Genomic DNA, 13,136 nt, shown 5'->3' with positions numbered 1-13,136 from the left:
TTTCCCTTGGACTGGGAGAGAGGCTGGAGGAGGTTGGCTGCAGTTTTGTTCAGACTGAAGTTGGCTCCTTAATTTCGAGTTTTAGTGCACTGTGGAGTTGTATTGCAATTTTGGGGGCTTTGTTATGCTTCGGGTTACTTTCTTATAAAATTGTTTCACTTTATTTCATGGGTTCATCCTGGCAGAGGTTTAAAGTTCTTGAAAGGGTTTTTGACGGAAGTGAAGAATGGGGAAAAGAATATCCAAACAGCTCTGAGTAAGTGCCAATTGCTTCATTCTTCATGTGCGTCTAAATTTACATACTTGGCTGCTCTCCTCCTTCTTTAGAACCTGTGTCTTCTTTTCTTCAGTGACTGATGAGGCAAGTGGTCTTTAAGACATAACATTTTTGAAAACTGCAGATTCTTAAAATGGCTGCCTTGAAATGGATTACTAGATTACTGGTAAATGTTGATTCATTAGCAAATAAAGGTTCCTTTAATTGGCATACTTTTGGCAGGGAAGACAGTTATACCTTAGGGAAACAAGTGATTTGACTCATTCAAATTTCTTCTATTGGTTTGCAGTGGGAGCACTCCCAAATGTATAATTGCTGTTTTGTTAGTTTTCTAATTCCCTGTGTGATTGGCCATCATTCTTTGAAATCACCTCTTTGCCAATATGGCTGTGAATTTCCTGCATCAATTAGAAGGGTGGTTGTAACAAAGAAGAAGGATTTTTTCCAAGTACGCAATTTCTGACACTTTCTTTGTCAGGCTACTGGCCACAGCAAGTACTAAACAAAATACGATTCCTCCCCCCCTTAGACTTGACTTGGTTAATCTTGGACAAGACCCTCTCTATATGCATGCAGTATAATGTTGTAATAATCCTTTAAACCAACTTGGAAACAGCTTTTTTTAAAGCTTTTTATTTTATCTTCTTTTACACGGTGGAGCAGTTGCCTAAGAGGATTAGTAAAAAGAGCTACTACACTGAAGTATGTAGTGGCTCTTGGAAGTGAGGCTGCAAATACATTGCTACCAGATATGGGTGTTGAACGCCGTGGGAAAGTGTTTAGACATTTCTTTGACCTTCTGAGTCTGAGGCCTTCAGCCTGAGCTACTCCTTGAATTGCTCTGTGTCTGCAGCAGAGTCATGCTGCTGGTTTTTTCTACTTTTTCATTTCCTTTCTTCCCCTGAAAAGCTCTTCTATTTCTGTACCACCACTGCAGCTTTGGTTTACTGTTGGAGTTTCACTCCATACAGTATTTTCTTAGACTTTATATTAGCTTTCCTGTCTGTTAGAACACTTACTTGCTGTGGATGAGTTGAAGGAGATTTGACAGCAGAGCTGGGACCCCAGCGCAGAAATTCCCAATCTGTCATCTCCTTTCAGTCATAACTTCGGTACTCAGAAACAGCCATTATTTGAGTGGCTAGAATATACCCTTGAATAGTAATTTCTAAGCTCTGAGTTCTCTTCATGATGCAAACATACATCTATCTCTTGATTTTATTTTTTTTTTCCTTTAAGACAATGCTTATGGAAAGACATTACGGCAGCACCATGGCTGGGTTGTGCGCGGGGTCTTTGCGGTGAGTATTTATCTCGGCTGCTGATAGAGCTGCTGGGGGCCTTGTTCATGTGATCTTATGTTGTGTGTAATTAATAAACTGTGTTAAAATTCTAAGCATGAAAACTAATCTTTGCCAGACCTTCTTTGCAAAGTGAGGGTTGTGATTTTCACTGTGTTTAGTACTGGACTTTGGGGTGGAGCCTGCTTTCTAGAGATGAAACAGACAGATTGCACTTGCATGCACAATCTTTTAATTATGTGCTTTTGAGCACAGTCTGGCAGGGCTATTAAATGAAGAAAAGAGGATTTGAGGTTGCTTTTTTGAAGATTGATCTCTCCTTGAATATGATGAGCATTCAGGCAGTGTGTGTGGGGAGTTGAAGTAGAATGTATTGGCTAGAAGGAATTTTTCGTCCAGTCTGGCAGCTCCCCCTTGTGTCTGTCACTGGAAAATTATCGCTGAAATTACAAAAGGAAAAAGGAAAATGTCATCCAGCCCATCATGACTTTGACTGAGGGAAGCAGAATGAGAGCTTTCTAAAGAGAGCATGTTGAGAATTTAGTGATGGTGTGTAACGCTGGGTTAGGAGCTCCCCTAACAAACTGTATTTTATTTGAAGTTTGAATTTAATTAATTTCTGATGTGCTCAATTTATTTATATAAAATATGATACACGGGCACTTTCTAAAAGTCAGACATCTCTGAAGATATCTTAAACTGGGGATCTACACAAAAATAATAAAAAATATTTTTTTTTTTAATGTTAGCCTCCCTTTTAATTAAAATTGTCAGTATATGTGTGTGCATGTGATTAAATTGAAGCTATGCAGTCTAAGTGCAATGAGGGAAGTCTTAGAAGTTTTCCTGGCTTTAGTTGTATTTCTTTTCCTGTGTTGCAAATCTAAAGCTTTGTTTCCTCTTCCAGTTAGCTTTAAGGGCAGCTCCAACGTATGAAGATTTTGTGGCAGCTCTGTCTGTAGATGAGTGCGATCCTCAGGAAGAAACATTTTACAAAGGAATGCAGAGGGACCTCAACATTTACTTACCAGCCATGGAAAAGCAGCTAAATATCTTGGACACTCTCTATGAAGTACATGGTTTGGAGTCAGATGAGGTGGTATGACTACAGCAAGACCACAACTTAAAAATTCAGGGACTGTGTCTGTTAACAAAGATTTCTTCCATTTTGATTTCGGGACATCGTTTCTGTTCATTGTATCTTTTCAGGTGGGAAGGGTGTTGAGTGTTTTGGGGGAAGGGTATGTGTGATTTTTCTCTTTTCATTATGCTTGTGTTGCATTTAAATGCAGAGGCACTGTCTCTCTTTGGGTCGTAACTGTCCATGATGAATGTTTTTGACCGTTTCTCTTCTGACTGTGCACCTCCTCTTCTCTTCACCTCATAAAAGTTAACAGAGTAGAATTTGGCCCTTGCTGCCATACCTGAAGAGAGACCTGCTCATGCAGCAGTGCTTTTGTGTCACCAACATGGCACCCAGGCAGGTGCTGCTGCCTCTGACTCCCACTCCCTGCCATGATGTAGGAGGATAGTGAGAGCTACTGTTACCCTGGTAGCAGAAGAGAAGGACAGCTAAACACCAGCTTATAATACAGTGAGTTTGTCCCTCAGTTTGGGTTGAAGCTCTTTAATGCAAATAATAAAAATAAAACAAAGAAGAATTTCCCCTTTTTCCCATTTTGCTGATGTTCCTTAGCATTGCTGCTATTAAAAATAATGAAGAAGTCTTTTTAGCTAGTGATATGGTTAGGGATGAAATTTCTAGTTGTGTTGATGACCAACCAGAAGGCTGTCCATGGATTACTGACTCTGAAGCATAAGCAGGTCTCTCTGTGTTGACCTAAGGGCTTCAGATGGCTTTGTACAAAGAGCTGAGTTTAACTCCTGTGCAGGAGGGGAGAAGACTGTGCTAGTGAGGTAATTAGAATTACTAAGTTTTCATTAATACAGAAGGCAGTGTTGCCGTACTCACAGAAGCAGTGCTGGCTTTTGCTAGGCTGAAACCAGGGTTGTTAGTAAAATGAATGTACTGCAGACCTGCTGCCCTGCATTGCTCTGTGACAGGAGCCTCTGCACACTGAATACTTGATCCTTTCTAAAGAGCCTAGTATTGTGAGCTTTAAGAAAAGTGTATGATACTTGAAGAAAAAGCCAACATCAAAGTTACTGTATAAATAAAGATACCAGGACTCTAGGCATTCATAGAATATGCTGTGTTGGAAGAGACCCAAGGGATCAGGATCATCAAGCCCAACTCCTGGTCCTGCATAGGACACACCAAGAATCCCACCACATGCCTGAGAGCATTGTCCAAAAGGTACTTGAACTCAGATGGGCTTGGTGCTGTGACCATTTCCCTGGGCACCCAGTTCCAGTGTCCAATCACCCTCTGGGTGAAAAACTTTTCCTGGTATCCAACCTAAACCTCCCCTGACTCAGCTTCATGTAATTTCCTTGAGTCCTGTCACTGGTCACGAGAAGGAAGGAATGTCTGCCCCTCCTCTTCCCACTGTGAGGATGTTGAAGACCACAGTGAGGTCTCCCCTCAGTCTCCTCTTCGGACTGAACAGACCAACTGACCTCCTCACACAGCTTTCCCCTCCAGACCCTTCACCATCCTTGTGACCCTCCTTAGGCCCCTCTCTAATAATTTAATGCCTTTTTTGTGTTGTGGTGCCCAAAACTGTCCCCCAGCACTTGAGGTAAGGCCACCCCAGTGCAGAGCAGAGCAGGACAATCCCCTCTCTTGCCTGGCTGGTGATGCTGTGCCAGATGCACCCCAGGACAGGGTTGGCCCTCTCGGCTGCCAGGGCACTGCTGCCTCAGATTCAACTTGCCATCAACCAGGACGCCTGAGCTCTCTGCAGTGCTGCTCTCCGGCATTTCATTCCTGTCTATGCACACAACCAAGACTCTCCCAGGTGCAGAATTTGACGCTTGGCTTTGGTAAACTTCATGTATTTGGTGATTGACCATCTCTAATTTGTCAGGGTCTCTGCAGGGCCTCCCTGCCCTCAAGGGAATCCCAATTTAGCTCCTCCCAATTTGGTGTTGTTGGCAAACTTACTTAGCATCCCTTCCAGTCCTGTGTCCAAGTCATTTATGAAGATGTTGAAAAGCGCAGAGCCAAGGATGGAACCATGTGGAGCTCCACTAGTGACAGGGCACCAGCCTGATGAATCAATTCAACCCTTTGTGCCCAGCCCATAAGCCAGTTGCTCAGTGATCATGTAACATGGTTATTGAGCTCTGTGCTGCACATCTTGTCCAAAAGGATACTGTGAGAGACATTTCATCGGCTGGCTTTCCTTGATCCACTAAGTGGGTTACCCTGTCCTAGAGGGAAATCAGTGTTGACAAGCAGGGCTCCCCTCTCATGGAGCTGTGCTGGCTGTGGCCATTGTCTTTCAGGTGTTTTTTCAATACCTCCCAGAATAATCCTTTCCATGATTTTACCTGGCACTGAAGTGAGACTGACAGGCCTGTAATTTCCAGGGTCCTCCTTCTTCCCCTTCTTGAAAATCAAAACAATGCTTGCCAGCTTCCAGTCAGCTGGGACCTCTCCAAATTCCCAAGACACTGTTTAAATAGTGTGGCTTCTTGTTCTGTCATCTTCCCTTAGTCTTACCTCTCTGTAGTTCCTAGGTACTCAAGAGGGATCAGAAAGAATCAGGTTTTAGTTTTGTGGATTTTCTTAAATTAAGTAGTATGTGTGTGAGTACAAAGTCAAAACTTTAACCAAAGCGCTATTCAATTATTTCACAGTGCTAAAAATGAAGCTGAGAGCCTTTGGGATTCAGTTCTCTGCGGCTTCTAAGCACGAGTCCAAAGAAACCACCCCTGTAGGAGAACAACCAGCTTTCCACCCTGTGTGGTTTCCTCATGGTTTTCAGCTGTTCTGTGGGAAACTTCACTCTAACAGTTTTTAGCTGAATGATCTGGAAAGATAAGGGAGATCACATTTCCACAAAATATCAGCTAGGCCATTGGAAGAGCAGGAAGACATCCCTCTTCTCTAGAAATTAACCATCAGATCACCAAAAATATTGAATTCCTTTTTGATCTGAGTTTTTCCAGTAGTAGGAAAGCATATTCAGCTCAGAGTATTTAGAAGTATTTTGGGGGTTTATGTTTTGTTTTGGTTTGTTTTTTTACTAGAAGGAGAACCACTAGTTTGTTGGGTGGGCATCAGATGCAAAATTTATTTCAAAAAGTCAGGAGGCTTTATTTTGTAGCTAAAGAAGAGCTTCATTGGGCCACCAGCTCCAGTTACTATCTTCTACCGCTCTCATGTCGTCCAACAAGCAGGGAGAGTGTTCCATATAGCATATTCTCTAAGCAGCAGGGCATCCTGCCTCAGACAGGCTTTCTCCTCTTGCTATTCTGTGTAAAGCTGTTTTTTCTGAACTTTGGGACTGGTGCTTGAGAGTGTTTTTAGGAGACTGTGGTTTCAGGGGACCCTCTGTGCTTGTTGTTAAACAGGGGCCTTGCAGAGAAGGAATTGAACAAGGTCCCCTTGCCTTCAAAACTTGCACTTCACCATGCACTGCTCTTGCAGGGCGTTGAGCACTTCTAAGACTTCTGAATGCTCTCTTTGCAGTCAAACTACCACTGAGAAAGGAACCCATGTGGCATGTTTCAGAGCTTAACTCCAAGTTACACCTCTCAGGATGTATCAAACCAGATGAGCAAGTGGAAGCAAATGTACTGATAGACAACTCACAGTCTTCTTCTATGGTGTCAGTTTGGCAAGCAGAGAGGATGGCATTTCATTAGAATAATTGTAGAGAACAAGCAACTAACTTTTGACCTTCAAATTTAGAATTGGAGGGAAGGTCAGTATTTTCTGTTTCATTTGTTTGGTTTGTTAATTAGTTAGGATTGTTTTCTTTGTTGGGTTTTTTTTGATAACTGACATTTATGAACAACTGACCTGCACACTGATAGAGATCCACATGACTCTCAGATAACAGCACCCTGGCTCTGTATACTCTGCATGAACTGCTTTGGTTTCTTAAGTTGTGCTAGTCTGAAGTTCTGCATTCCTTTCCTTTAGAAACATTTTGGCTGTTTCCTTCAAAGTCTAACAGTTGCATATTCTCAGGGATTTTACTTACCCAAGGTGAAATAAGAGTAATCACAGCCTTACCCTAGGGAGGAGTAAGGCTGCTTTTTGTGAAGTTAGTATAGCTGAGCGTAGAACTCTGATACAGCATATGAGACAGGCAGTGTCCATGCAGTGTGTGTCCTTGCTGAGACATGGTAAATCCCAAAGCAGTCTGATAGAAGTGCTGTCCAGTACTGAATAATTGCAGTCAGCATATTTGACTAGAGATCATAATCACATCTTTGTTATATAATGACATTGGCATTAGAGCAGAGCTCTCAATTTCAGTCAAGTTCTGCTTTGCAATTGGATGCTTTTATTTATTTTATTTATTTTGTGTTTTGTATTTTTTTAAACAAGCTATGTTCTGGAGTCCCTGCTGCTATTTAAAGCACCATCCTCAGTTCCGTGTTGGAATTCTGTGACATTATAATTGTAGAATATGAACTGCATACTCAAGTGCTTTAGCGTAAGCATAATGAGTCATTGAAACATCCTGTCTTGACACTGTTGTGCTGTGGATCTCCCTTTAACAGATGCATTTAAAGTTAAGGGCCATGTACCTTCACTTACAGGCTTTTTGTAAAGTATCATCAGGATTTAAGTTACAGCTGTTTGCTTTTAAAATCTTTCCTAGTTTGAAAAGTGTTGCTTGGTTGGTTGGACATATAAAAAGTATGCCTAAAATCTGCCCCAGGTGTTTGCAGCCTGCTTTGGCAAGGGCGGGCATTATAGAAATAAGTGCTACATATTCTGTCCATATGCTGACCTTTTAACCACTGTCACTTCCACTTTTGTGTAAACCTTTAGGTTAGGGAAGCTTAAACTGCCTTTCAGACACCGGGAAGGATCATTAGCATGTTCCTACCTGTCTGTCTTGACCTTTTTCCCCACCTGGTCCTTCCCTTCTGTCCATTGTCATCTGCTTTGCTATCAAAGCTATTGCTGTCAGAGCAAAGCAGAATGTGTTGTAAGGCATGGAAATACAAACTTGGATATTCAGAAATTAATTCTTTGGCAGACGATGTAAGTTGGGACATTTCAGACTTGGATGTTCTGCCTCACAGAAATGGAAGCACAAGGTGTTTTGGTTTCGTTGTTTAAGTTTACTTATTTCTCTTCTCTTGCCTGCATAGTGCAGATAACAAAACAAAACAAAAATCAGTGTGGAAATAACTGAATTCATGCCTTGTTGCTACCTTCTGTAGCCCCCGGTGAACAAACCCTGCAAACTTCTGCTTGCTCTAAGCAATATAAAACCTCCCTCGTGCAGGAGGGGTGTCACAGTGCACTTTCTGGCTCTGAGCAAACCCAGGCCGTAGCTGATCCCTCTCACAGTTGACACAAGGATTTAAACACTTGCTTTGAAGTTATGACGTAGGCATATGCACACACGTGCCATATCACACTGGCATGCAGTTCTTGAAAATGCAGTCTTAGACCATGATTTTTAATATCCCTTTCTTGGTGTAAGATTCTTCCCCTGCATACTTCAGATGTGCTGAAGCTGGATTTCTTAAATATGAAACTTCCTTGTTTTCATTTCCTTATTTCTGCTTAACACTAAGGCAAACTTTCTTTTGCATTTTAGCATTCAAGGGGTCCAAAACTTATTGATTCCTTTATTTAAACCTGTGTTGAAAGATTTACGTCTACTTGAAACCAAATTAGTAAATTGCATTTCAGAATACAATAATTAAACTGAAAACCAAGGCAGCTTGCTTTTATGGTTTCCTATTTTCTTTTTTTCAAGCCAGTTTTGGGCATACGTTTTTATCAATGTCAAGCTAAGCTTAATGTAAACCTTACTTAGCATACTAAAATACATTTAAAGACAAAGAGAAGGTATATTGCCTCACACTTTAAATATACTGAATTCTAAGGGCTTGTTCGTGCCCCCCAAATCACCTCTCTCAGTGTAAGCTTTGCACAAATTGTGCTGTCATAAGTAGTTCAGTCTGAAATACTCTGAAGTTTCCAGTCTGCATCATTTCTGAAATCATACAACGTGTCTCTTCCTTTGGAGCATACTTAAGACTTTGACAGACTTTTATATTATTTCATTATAATAAACTTATTTTAAATAAGCATGCTTTTAAATCTCGTTTTCTCCTCGCATGGATTTTGTTTCTTTTATTGCAGTATAGGGCCTAAAGTGCTCTTCAGGACTCCATTTGTTGTGGGCACTGTGTGGACAGTTGAAACCAGTATTTTTCTGGTTGACAGAAACTGCCTGTATGTATCTCTGTCTGAAGAATGTTAGCACACACGAAGCCTGTTTAGACTGTGAGAATAAAAGCTGTGTCTGGCACATGGTTGTGGGTCCTTGGCCAGTGTAAATGTGTGAAGATTGCAGTTACAAAACCCGGCCGGGCAGTGTGAGAGGAATTTGTATTTTCAAATTGCGTGTATTATTTGTCCTTGGACTTGAATCTCTTCCACAGAGATTTCAAATCCTTCACAAACTCCTGTGTGGTCATCTCGAGATGCAGATATGGAGTGGTGCTCCTTACTGTGGGTGGGACATCTTTCTTTCCTCTCCCTTTTCTTTCTCCATCTGAAGACAACGTGGACCTGACAGCAGATCTGTGATACCCATGTGTCTCTAGCAAAGGCAAGTCCCTCTGTTAAATGGCAGCAACCAGGCAGAGAGCTGGGCCATGGCAGAGGTGTTTTCTCAGCTGCAGAAGAGCGCTTGCCTGTGCCTAACCAGCCCTGTGGCAGGGGTGGGATGAGGTGCACGTATCCTATTGCAGCAGCACTGCTCAGCCAGAGCTGATACAGGATACAGGAGATTCTGAATCCTAATTGCAGTTGGCCCCAGAGCATCATCCTTGCAAAGGCCAGGAGCTTGTTTCAGTGAGGACTGAGCATGAATCGTCACTCCCTTCTGCAAACTACCTTGTCCTCCTGAACAGCCAGACACAGACCAGCAGCACTGCACAGATGTGTTCTGGTAGAAATCCCATGCCCAAAAAGATACCTCCCAGGCAAGTGTCACCTCACTGCAACTTCTGCTGATTCGAAAAGCGAATCTGTTGCCATGACAGGGTCCCAGATGAACTGCAGAAAGAGCCCCAGCTTTGACAGTTTGCCATATTTGTTAGTAAAGGTCAGGGGATGTGATACTCGCTGCTAAATTCCTGTCCCTGCAGGAATCTAGATCCATGGTTCAAAATAAGAAATTGGTGTGCTGAGTTATGTAGGGTTTGTAGGAACACACAGGTGCTACTGTTAAAATGGGAAGGTCAAAGAGGACACATTAGATTCTGTAACAACCAAAATATCCTTAAATATTCTTTTTCTTTAGGGTTCATCTGTATGGATAAAAACTATGTTTTCTGATTTTAAGAGGGACACACAGTGCAAGCTCACAGCACCAAAGCTATGACCAATGCAATGAGTCAGAGTGCAGCCTTCAGTGGGCTGGTTTCCTTTTAGCCCAGCTGGAAACCCTGCCTACTCTATGGGGAGCACGAGGCTGGCATGCAGTTTTGTTGACCTCTAGGAAATAAAAAGCTATTGAAATGCACAATATGGGACCACAGTTCAACACTGCAGCAAAACCTGGAGTAGAGGTTTTAAACATCAGGTTAATACGTTTATGCAAAGTTGTTCCCTGAATTTTAGCCACGAGGAGAAAAGTTTTGTCATTTGAGAACTGGTGGAGTAAGAACCAAGTACAAGGACTGAAAAGAGCAGTTTCAGGAGATGCTGCAGTGCACCAGACATTTCCAGACATTGGTGCAACCAAATGAAGTGTCTGGCTGTCCATTTGAATGTTTTTGTCCAAGATGTCACTATGTGTTTTTTCCTAATATTTCAATACATTGACCCAAATATATTTTTTAATTAACAGATATTTATTACACTCCTTCTGTGTCTCACACAGGTTTTGGATTTGTTTCTTGTGTGTTGCTGAAAAAAAGAAAAAAATCAGCCTTAGAAAGCTTCCAGCTTCCCTGGCCTGCTCCTGTGAGTGGGTGGTTCTCAGAAAGCTGCACTGATGGCACTACAGGCTCAGCCCTCAACTTTAGGGACATGGGGAAGAGGCTTTTCCAGCTTTTGTTGTGTTCTGGCATTCCCCTAGCCTTCACCTTTTACCAGTTTCCTGGTTTGCAAGGTCTGGTAAAACTTCCCCAGGGTCTTTCATTGTTTACCCACGGCTCCAGGGAGGTGTCACCATGAGTGCAGGAGTTCTGCCAGCAGCAGGAAGAGCTGAAATTGGTGATACTCCTGTCCTTCCAGAGTTGTCAGCCAAGGAGCTTCCCCTAAGGTGCTGCACCAGTGGGCGCTGGTGCCAACCAGCAGCATGTAGCTGCTTTCTCTGCCTGTACCTCACTGCTTTCAGCAAGATGCACCGGCATGTGGCCTGTGCGAAGCCCTACAGCAATGCCAAAGAGAGAACAGCTCACTGTTTTCCCAAAATCAAACAGATCTGAGACTTCAAAATGCGTTTTGTATCAATTTGTTTCTACCAGTGCTCCTGCTCCAGCTATGGCTTGCTGCCAAAATAATTTCCAATCAGTTTAGCATCTGTTTCCAGTGTTGGTATCGCCAGCTCATCTGTAGCCTTCGGAGACCAGACGTTCCTCACATAGTTTCCTATAGGTCATAGTTTTCCACTTGCTTTCTTGCTTAGCAGCTGGTACCCAGGCTCTTCCTGCAAGCGGGAGGAGCTGGGCAGTGCAGCCCCTGCTGTGCTGCCCCCCTCTCGCCCCCCTCGCCCCCTCCCACCTGTGACATGGCGCTGTGGCCTCAGGTAGCGGACGCTGGCTGAGCCCAGCGCTGCAGGCAGCACACGAGGGAGCAGCAGCCAGCTCTGCAAACCAGCCGAGCGGCTCTGCCCCGCGAGCAGGACGCGCCTGGGTGCAGCGGAGTGCCGTGGATGTCTGTGAAACCTGCCCCCCTCAGAGCCCTGGGGAAGCCGGGAGAGGCTTTCTTGCCAAAAACCCCCTCATCAAGAGCGAGAGGTCTGCTCTCCCACGCAGCTTCGTTCTGTGCCCCTGGCCGTGGTGTGAGGCACTGGCAGTTCTGCCTCAGCAGCTGTGCCAGCCGGGCACAGGAACCTTCTTGCACGTGCTTCTCTCCTTGTCGGGATGTACTGAACGTCCCAGTCACTCAGAGGACCATGCCAGGACATTTCACTGTTTATTTTCTTCAGTCCAGCTTGGTAAATTCTCTTTCTTTCCCCACGAGTCTTTTAAGGATCTATATTCTCACACCTTCCATCTGCAGTGCACGCTCAGTGTATAAATAGCCACTGTTACTCATCCCCACCTCACACTTCATCAGTCACATTGAGCAGGCTCAGACCAGCCCCTGGGCAGAATCTGGGGAAAACCCTGGACTATTTCAATGCACTTGGACGTGCTTCTCATCAGCCAGCCAAGAAGTTTCTTCATGTAGCACTTTGTTTACTTATATAAACATGTAAGTATGTTAAGTAACATGTAAGTGTGCAGAGTTCCTGTATCTAGACCACCCTCCTCCTGAAATAGGACTCCTTCCTGCCCAAGCTCTTCCGCTTTGTATAAAGTAATTGAATATTAATTTACATTTTCTTAACCCTTTATCATCAAGCAATGTTCCCAGCCTGTGAGTATATAGCTGTTATCCATCCAGGGAGAGGATTTATCTGTCCACATTCGTATTTTTTTTGTCTACTGACCATCTCAAATGGAGCTCTGCTTGCAGCTTTATTGATGGAGATGCCTAAGAAGGCATAGAAACAGGGTATTCAAAAATAGCTATTTATTATCACCTTCTTATTAAAACAGAAAAAGACAAAAAATAATCTGCTGAGGGAGTCTTGCCTTAAAGAAGTTTCTTACGGGCATCAAAGTTTGGTGGAACCAAGGAAGGGTCTGGAAAGCTCCATTTATATCCCTAAATAAATATAAGGCATATATAACCACATTGATAAATTACAGCTGATGGGCACACGTCCCTCAACCTCAGTTAAGTCACTGGTGCTGAGAGTGCAGGGACTCTTTCCACTCCCAAATCCCGACACAATTCACCTGCCCCGGTTACAGCAGAAATGAGGGAGTCACCAGCCTTCGCGCAGAGGTGTGCTCAGCGAGCAGCCCAGCCTGCCGGGAAAGGTGGATGGGAGTGTTGCAAGCTAAGAGAGAAACCGGAGCCCCCCGGCACGGCCCCCGCAGTGCTGCGGAGAGCCCCGCGCGGCATTTTGGGGGGTTGGCAGGAGATTTAGCTCTCTTTACCTGCAGCTGGAACCCCGCCATCCTCAGGGCAGCAAAGTACAGGAGCAGTACTGGTAGAGAGAGCAGGGAAATCCCCTTGCAAATGGCCCGACAGATACTTGACTTTTGAACGCAGGAGGAATGAACATTATTTGCCTGTCCTTAGGGCTTGCTTCTTCCTTGCCAATACACAGTACAAACTCTCTGATGTCAAGCTATTTATTCCATAGGCCCGTCGGCAGTTT

At 43.7% G+C, this 13,136-nt stretch overlaps 1 protein-coding gene across 1 annotated transcript in view; it reads left to right on the top strand.

The window, feature by feature from the left end:
- PLEKHA8 (pleckstrin homology domain containing A8) overlaps nucleotides 1–8,989 on the top strand; it is a 30,232-nt gene extending 21,243 nt beyond the window's left edge. The window contains exons 12-14 of the mRNA XM_040068543.2: nucleotides 186–256; nucleotides 1,517–1,578; nucleotides 2,486–8,989. Of these exons, the coding sequence (XP_039924477.1) occupies nucleotides 186–256; nucleotides 1,517–1,578; nucleotides 2,486–2,683 (331 nt within the window). The 3' untranslated portion in view covers nucleotides 2,684–8,989. The remainder of the gene's footprint in view (nucleotides 1–185; nucleotides 257–1,516; nucleotides 1,579–2,485) is intronic.
- The last annotated feature ends 4,147 nt before the right edge of the window (nucleotides 8,990–13,136 follow it).

This window comes from Hirundo rustica, chromosome 1, assembly GCF_015227805.2.
Source record: "Hirundo rustica isolate bHirRus1 chromosome 1, bHirRus1.pri.v3, whole genome shotgun sequence".
Lineage (NCBI taxonomy): Eukaryota > Metazoa > Chordata > Aves > Passeriformes > Hirundinidae > Hirundo > Hirundo rustica.
This window is presented reverse-complemented; position numbering and strand designations above follow the sequence as displayed.